Source organism: Pteropus alecto, unplaced genomic scaffold (assembly GCF_000325575.1).
Source record: "Pteropus alecto unplaced genomic scaffold, ASM32557v1 scaffold125, whole genome shotgun sequence".
NCBI classification, from domain to species: Eukaryota; Metazoa; Chordata; class Mammalia; order Chiroptera; family Pteropodidae; genus Pteropus; species Pteropus alecto.
In genome coordinates this window covers 7,387,696-7,395,947 of record NW_006436888.1, presented here as the reverse complement: position 1 = coordinate 7,395,947, position 8,252 = coordinate 7,387,696, and the positions used below count along the sequence as shown (strand labels likewise).

Genomic DNA, 8,252 nt, shown 5'->3' with positions numbered 1-8,252 from the left:
GCCGTCCCTGCAGCCCAAGCAGCCGCCCCTCTCTGGGGAGGAAGTCGGAGGTGCTCTTGGTCGTGGAAGGACTTGGTCCAGTTGTCTCAGCCTCATTCTTAGGTGCTCTCACCAAAGGAAGGAGGGGAGGGCTGGCGGGGCTGTTCCCTCGTGACTCTGCTGAGAGTAAAAAGCACGTGTCAGTTTGGCCTTTTGTGTCACTCAGGTGGCCAGATTAGCCACATCCGGTTCACTGTTTTGTACTTAGGCTTGAATACTTAGACCTTATAGTCATCTAAATAGGCATTAAAAAGCAAACAGCGCCCCAGTGACGTTTGATTGCTGAATGTCCTACACTGCCCTTCTGGGGACTGCAAAAAATAGCAAGAAGTGTGGTGAAAAATACGGTGATTCATGAGTTTTGCATTAGAAATTAGGGACTGTCCATTGAACTGAAAGAATATGAACTCAGCCGCTAATGTCAGTGAATGACAGGGACAGATTTGGAAGGGAGACTGCCGTGAGAACACAAAATGAGATCCACTCTAAGTGGGGGAAGGAGAAGGGGAAGGAAGCCTGGAAGTTGTCAGATGCCTGGTCTAGATAGTCTCAGGGACACTTGGAAGGGCTGGCGAGCGGCTGTAGTGTTCTTCCTGCTACGTGCCACACGGTGGCGCTGGTGGCTTTCGCCTTGGCCATCCAAGGGAATTCCATCCTGTCCCTCCACCTCCTGTGGGGACTTGACGGCCTTCTCATCCATCAGAATTTCAAGTCCTGATCTAGTTAAACATCTCTTCCCTAATTCCCCAAATGGCATGTTTAAGCCTCAGAAAGCAGTGGTGATGCGCTCACCATGATGAGTAGGACATGTGATTTCCTACCTGCAGCTGTAGCATGAGTTCATTGATGTGGCTATAGGCAGCCGTTTTCTCCCCTGTGAGGAGCAGCTTAGACATTCCTGACATCGTATCTTGACGTCTGCTATAGAATGTAAGATAATATAGGCAACTACTTATTTTTTTTAAATCTTACAAAATAAATATTTAGGGTAATTCACAACTCTATTGAAATAAAAATTGAGTGATAATTCTGCAGTTTCTATTTGCTGCCATACATAGCTGTCTCACACAGAATAAAAGCGAGGTGGAGAGAGACATGCAGTATATTTGAGGCTTTTGATTTAAGAGAGAAAAGTCAAGACTTGGTCTGAAACTGATACATTCCATGAGGCAGAAGGCTTGCGGAATTCCGTATTCGTTTGCTCTTCCCTTGGAGCAGCTGTGACTTGAGAGGCCTGTTGGTGTGTTACGTAACCACTTTTCACTTGGAATTGTGTTGAAAAGTGAAAGGCCAGCAAGAGCCAGTGCTTGGGTCTGTCGAAGCCCAAGTGTGCAGACGTCCTAGGGTCTTAGCTACGGCGTCCTAACCACCGAAGGTCAAGGTGCCACTCTAAAGCATGTTTTCCTAGGTGTGACATGAAGTCTCAAAGTGTGTGTGTGTGTGTGTGTGTGTGTGTGTGTGGCTTAGAGGAAAAAGGTAGACTAACTACTTTTTCAGAAGTTTCAAGATAATATAGCAAAGGTTCACACCTTTTTGGTGTTAGTCCTTATTTGAGGACTATTACGAAATGTGCTTGTGATTGTCAACGAAGTTGACCATTTTTAGTGAACGCATTTTGGTAAAAATCTCAAGTTAGCAACTGTGTATTTTTAAAAACTTCATTTCAGGAGGGAGGCATAGAGGGTCACAACCTGACATTCGTTCACGCTGCTCTGAAGTCATTTCAGTAAAGAAACGCTAATGCCCCCCCATCTCAGCCTTCTCACGGCGTCTCCTTCCCAGCTGCATGGTGTTCTGCTCATTTTAATAATTTTACCACCTGGTGTGTTGGGACACATGGATGGATGGATGAGTGCTAATTTTTTATTTTCAAGGAAAAAATAAAATTAGTCTGTAAAACAGCACTCAAGTCCGGAAGTTCGGAGCGTGCCAGTTGCCTTGAATGTGTAACCGAAGTCTCCATTTGCTAAGAGTCAGGCCAGATGTTGCGGCCTCGGGGGTCTCCCCGCTTCTGTGCCCCCGACACACGCACTGCCTGTTCCTGGACTGGGGGCCACAGTCAAGTTGTTTGCATGCTCCCTGCAGATCAAGGCAAAGCTTTATGATTAAATGGTATTGAAGTATTTTGACTTTGTACACTTTTGCCAGAAGTGCCCAGTAGCTGGTTTATTATAAATCTACTTTACCTCATATTAAGAAGTGTTTCATTTCAGAATCATAAGTATTTTAGGTAAGAGCCTCCTGATTTTGAATAATACTTTTGCTGTTGCAATTTTTAACACAAGGGTTTTTCTACATCTACACTTAAATCTTTTTATTAATCTTTTTTTTTTAGGTCCTACGGCTCTGTTGGCTCATGAAATAGGTTTTGGAAGCAAAGTTACAACACACCCACTTGCTAAAGATAAAATGATGAATGGAAGTAAGTACACGCTTATATGTTAACGTACGGTAAGGCCTTTTCTAAAGGCTGTAATTTAGCTCGGTTTCCTGCTCCGCATGATCCGATGCGTGGAGTCTGGGCGGAGGTGCGGTGTGGTGTTGCTCGCGCTCTCTGTACGCGTTTGAACTGGAGAGACGGAGTGAGCCGCAGGACAGAGGCCTGTCACCCGGTGCACCATTGGGTCCTGGCAACTGAGCCGGAGGCCAGCCGAGTCCTGATGTTACGGGTTGAAGAGATCATGACATGCCAGTTTAACTAGTATTTTTATTAAACGCTTGGCCGGAAACCTGAGGGTAAATTTTAAACCTCGACAACAGTTTCAGAAAGTGCCCTTTGCCCATAGTCCGAGGTAAAATGAACATTGCTCTGGCCCTTCAGAGACTGCCTGGGTGGCAGGCCCGCTTACTGTGGCGACACACTTCTCATAAATAGTAGCTAGACGTTTAACTTTTATCAATTTATTTTCGTAAAGACCGTTTCTTTTTCATGGTAAGAAATGCAAACGAGGGGGCGAAGAAAACGAACTCGCGCCCCTGTCCTGTGTTTAGAGGTGACCTGTGTCTTGAGTAGCTGTGGCGTTGTCTCTGCACATGCTCATTACCCTTGTAGTTGAACACGTTTACTCAGAGGAGAGCTACTGCGTACATTATTCTGCAGCTTGCCTTTTAAACCTAGCACTGACATATCTTTTTTGTAATTTATCAAATATTTCTTTAATTTTCTGATGCCGCTGCTTATTTGGAGGCTATAAATATTAAAGAAGCACGACGTTATCTCTGTCCTCCAGGAGTGAACAGCTTGCAGAGACATACCCATCATATTTTAAAATACAAGGCAGTGTGTAATTAACAGCAAAACCCTGTAACCAAACCCTGAATGTACAGCTCCGTGAGCATCAGGGCTCCCTCGGTGACAGCTGCTGCTTCTCCGCTGGCATTCAGATCAACCAGGTACTGTCTTCTGTCAGACAGGTGGTATTTTCCTCTACCATCTGTCCCTGGAGCGCACGTAACAGAAGCAGAGACCCTGGAACTTCCAGGGGGAAAGGAGCATCACACTAGTGTGGGCAGCTGCAGGAGAAGCAGGAGCGTCCAGCTAGAGGCGCCGCGGCTCACCCGGCGTTCAGCCGGCGAGGAAGCTGAGCCCCTGGTTCTGTGTAAAACACCAGCCAACCAAAAATCAGTGAACGAACAAACAAAACCAAATAATAATAATATCAAAGGCCGATTTGAAGATAACTGCAACCAATACGCTTTCTGCCCTGTCTCGGTCTCCTCTGGGCTAATTCTGAGCTAAAAAAGTAGAGCAATTAATACTACATCTTACGCCTTCACATCAAAGAAAAGTGATGCATTTTTCACGTTGCTGTTTTTTAAATCAATGGATCTTATTTTTTAGAGCATTTTTAGCGTTATAGCAGAATCAGGCAGAAAGTGCAGAGTCCCTAAGACCCCCGCCTGGCACGTGCAGCATCAGCGTCCTTTCCCGTGCCAGCTGCCACATTTGTTACGGTCCATGGACCAACATTGACGCGTCGTCATCACCCAAAGTCCATAGTTTACGTTGGGGTTCACACTTGGTGTTGGACATTTTGTATATTCTGAAGTTCGATCCAAAGTAGTATTTCCTTGAACATCTATCATTTTAGTTGCTAGAAAGATTCTAGGTTGTTAGAACCATCTGTATGGAAATGGGTTTTAAAAAGGGCTCTTGGTCCTGGCGTTTTTTAATGTAGGAATGTAATTCGCTTTGAGCTGATGGAGGTTTTGGCAGGTTGGAAAGAACCGAGTCAGCTGCCCTGCAGCGTGCACTCGAGGGGACACAGTCCTCCAGGACCTGAAGGCGGGTCTGTCGTTTGCGTTTTCTTGTAATGCCTCCCGAGCTCACCGGTTGATCGGGATTGGGGAGGCTCAGACGGCCAACTCAGTCGTTTATGAAGTACGTTTACGTGCATGGTCTCTGGAGCCTCACAGTCCCCAGTGCCCAGCAAGCCAGCTGTTGTCATCTCGATGTCACCTCCGAGAAGCCAGGCGACTCGCCCAGAGTCAGCCAGAACCCAGGCCCAGCCCCTGTCTTGGTGCGGGTCCCACACACATGGACGCTACCAGGCGTCAGAGTAGTCAGTGAACCCCGGTGTGGAAAAAGCCATTGGAGGTTTCTGTCCCCTAGAACATTCTGCGAAGTGGAACTGGGATCACTTCCTGGTTATCTCGTTGGGCGAGGCCCTTCTGCTGGTCGTCACCGTGAACTCACTGGATCAGTATGAAACTTTTTGCTCAATGTGCAGTCCAGTCTGCGGGCGGGGTCTTTCCATTCCTCCCTTTTTAGAATAAGTAAGTGGTGACTGTAATTTTCTTGAGCGGGCATCCGGAGGCCGTAGCCGAGCCCCGGGGAGGAGCAGGACCTCTGGAGCCCGAGCTCTCGCCGTGCACCTGGCGGGCTCCAACCTGAGCCTCGCTCCTGGCCTGGCGTCTGGATGACAGCTCCTGCCTCAGGGTTGCTGGGGGCTCAGGGAGTGTTCAAGGCACTTAGAGCATTGGCCGTGCGGCAGGAGGGCGGCTGGACAGTGCTGGGACGTGGCGGGGGCCCGACTGCCCGTGCCTGGCCATCCGTACAATGTCGGCTTTGACTGGGTTCCCACAATAGTCCCATTAGGGTGGTGTCGTCCCCGCTTTGCAGAAAAGAAGAGCGAGGCTTAGAGAGGTCAGACGGCCGCTCAATGGCCCATCAGATCCCAGATCTGCTCTGCTTGGCGACTTCCCCTTAAAGGGCCAAATAGTAAGGATGTCAAGTTCTTGGGGACCTCAGGTCTCTGCAGCTACCTGACTATGGGAGCTTTGTGCAGGTGCCGAGCTGCGGGAGTTGCTGACCCCTGGCCTCCCCGGATGCTTTTTCTCTGAAGAGATTTTCTGGCTTTGGGGTGTTTGCTTAAAATTAAACGAAATGAATGCCCTATGTCAGATTGAACGTGAGGTGTCAATTTGCCACATTCCCAAAACATATCAGCTGGTGAGAGAGCAAGCGCGTTGTTTTTCTCCGTCGTCGCCACTAGGTGGTGGTAGTTGCTAAGTGCAGACCATTTGCTCTTCTTCGTTGAAGTTTTGCCAAGACCCATGGAACATCTTTAACCAGTTTAATCGGTATTTGTAATATTTTACCCACAAGAGAAGTGAACCATTTAGAACTGTGCCTCACGCCACCCCAGTCTGGGCAGCCCCTCTCACAGCTCATCCCAGCTCAGCTGGTTTTCCTGTTCAGCATTTAGAATTCTCTGGCCTGTTTTAACTGTCAGTAAATGACGTTCGGTTATGAAGACTTTTTCCCTCAAATCGGGGGTCCTCTTTTCCTCCATAATAGGACGTGGGGAACTTTAGCTATACTGCATGTGGTTATTTCAGTGGGTGACCAGATTTTTAATGAGGCGTGTGAGACAAATTATTGCAGGCGGTGTTAATCCCCCTTGAGAAGACATGACCGTCATGATGTGTGTGGTTTGTAAAGCCCGTCATGGGAGCAAAAGCGTCACTTCTGCTTTAAGCGGAGTCGTCAGCTGCCTTTTCTGTGCTGTTCGTTGAACCAGCGTCCCCTGAGCGTCTCCCCGGGCTCTGGGGCGGCCTTGCCCCGGCTGGTGGGGGACGGAGGCGCGATGGTCGGCGGGCTTTTGGGGCCGGGGAGGGTGGTTTGAAGTGTGTGTGCCTGGCTCTGCCTGCAGTGACCAGGCAAGACAAGATGCCACAGGAGTCTCTTCGGCTTTAACCCCTCCCCTAAATCTGTTTGTCCTTCGTGTCCCATGTCACTGCGTGGCACCACCACCCGCCCAGTTGCTGGGGACAGACAGCTGGGAGGCATCTTTGACGCCTCCGCACGTCCAACTCTTCACTAAGTTCTGGGCGTTTTATCTCCAAGATACATCTCAAACCTCCTCTCTGTCGCCACCGTCCTCAGCCAGGTCACCATTCGCTTCCACCTGGATGGCAGGTTCTTTTCTGTCCCCCTTGTGGTTACTTGCATTTCAGTCTCTGCCGGCCGGACCCAGAGCACTTGTGTACCGTGACCCGGCGTTCAAGTTCAGCTCAGGGTGCTAGAGAAAGTGGGCAAAGGTTCTCCATGGGGGCCAGAACCGGATGAGCTCTGATCAGTACTTTGGGCCGGCCTCCTGTCCGCTGGTGCTGAACATGGGGGACGGGAGGGGGGACACAGAGACCCCGTGTCGGGTGCACAGGAGCACGGGGCACCGGGGCTGGCTGTCTTTCGTCTGGCCGTTCTCCTGGTACTTAGACATCAGTGTGCTAGGCCTCGCCTTTCGGAGAGGGGACAGTGCACGAGGAGACTGATGAGCTGTTGACAGATCATGTCGTGCGGGAGGGTGCTGTGACCTGAGGGGCTTGGTTTGGACAGGTTGGTCCCAGGCAGCGCCTCCCAGGTGGGACACTGCTCTAGAGCCGAAGGGGCAGGGTGCCAAGAAGCTCCTGGGGGAGGCCGCTCGGCACCCAGGATGTGGGAGCTCCACGTGGGGCAGTGACCCGTGCACGTTGGTGGGCCTGGCCTGGGCAGCCCATGTGGCGGGCCCTGCCCTTGTGGCCGAGACTCCCCGGACGTAGGAGAAGCATATTTCTCGTTATCATAGTTGCAGAAGCGCAGCCAGTCGAGGGACGCAGAAGGCATGTGGGCCCCGAGAAATGAGAGCGGTTTCTTCCTCCTCACCTCACTCCCTTCCCGACGTGTCGCGGAGTGTGTGTGCACATACAGGTAGTTCCTACCTTCCACACTGCTTGCCCCCCGCACCCGCCAGTTCTCGGCAGAGTGCTGTAGCAGCGGACAGGTTAGGGAAGAGCACCGTTGCTCAACACATCTGTCTCGTATTCGAAGGAGACACCCAGCGAGAAAGAGCAACCTGCGACCAGGCTGAGAATTCCATCCTAAGCGCCATCCACGGGGAAGGGGCGGGGAGGGGCCTCAGGGGAGAGAAGGTGGCTTCTGGGCAAGGTGCCTGGGCACTTAGAAGAGTTGTTGGGGGTATGGTAGCCTGGGGCAGTTTGGCTGTGGTGTCACTTCTGGTCTCCTTTTGTGACAAGAGTCCATCTTGCTGACTACTGAAACCTGGGGAGGGGATCTGTGACCTCTGAAGTCCTTCTGGAGGGTCTGTGTTGGGCAGATCGGGGGAGCTCAGAGAAAGCCTTTCCCCGCATCGTCGTTTTTCAAGAGCCTTCAGCTCAAATGTTTCAAAGTGGCACCTTTGGGGTGGCATGTCCTGCAGTCATGGAGGGGCATATTCCGCTTCCCTTCAGTTCACAGAATTGACATGCGAGCTTTCCTTGTACAGTGTAAGTGCGAGTAATTGGCATTTACCTTGAGACCTCCCGCAACACTTACAAGGTTTTATGCAGCTACGCCTGACTCACATGTGTTTGTTTCCTGTCACCAGTGGTGAGTGTCTGTCGCCCTTGGCGGTACACAGCTCCTGTAATCTCATGCTGTGCTTTGAAGAGGTGGGAGGCCTGACTGCGTTGAGTGGCTGGCTGCCGTGGTCTGTGTTTTGGATTGAATTGTGCAAGGCGGTTTTGGGCTGCAGCAGGGGATCGGACGGCTGAGTGGTGCTCAGGGTCCAGCACGGCCCGTCAGTCCGTAACCGTTTTTCACTTTTTCACACCCAAGGTCATTACAGCTACTCGGAGAGTCGCGTGGAGCGGGATGGCCTGATCCTCACGAGCCGGGGGCCTGGTACCAGCTTCGAGTTCGCTCTTGCCATAGTCGAGGCGCTGAGCGGCCA

The 8,252-nt window shown here is 50.8% G+C and overlaps 1 protein-coding gene across 1 annotated transcript in view; it reads left to right on the top strand.

Moving 5' to 3' along the window:
* The window catches only part of PARK7 (Parkinsonism associated deglycase), a 16,158-nt gene that overhangs the window by 6,615 nt on the left and 1,291 nt on the right, over window positions 1-8,252 (top strand). The window contains exons 6-7 of the mRNA XM_015591311.2: window positions 2,375-2,461; window positions 8,138-8,248. Coding sequence (XP_015446797.1) covers window positions 2,375-2,461; window positions 8,138-8,248 — 198 coding nt within the window. The remainder of the gene's footprint in view (window positions 1-2,374; window positions 2,462-8,137; window positions 8,249-8,252) is intronic.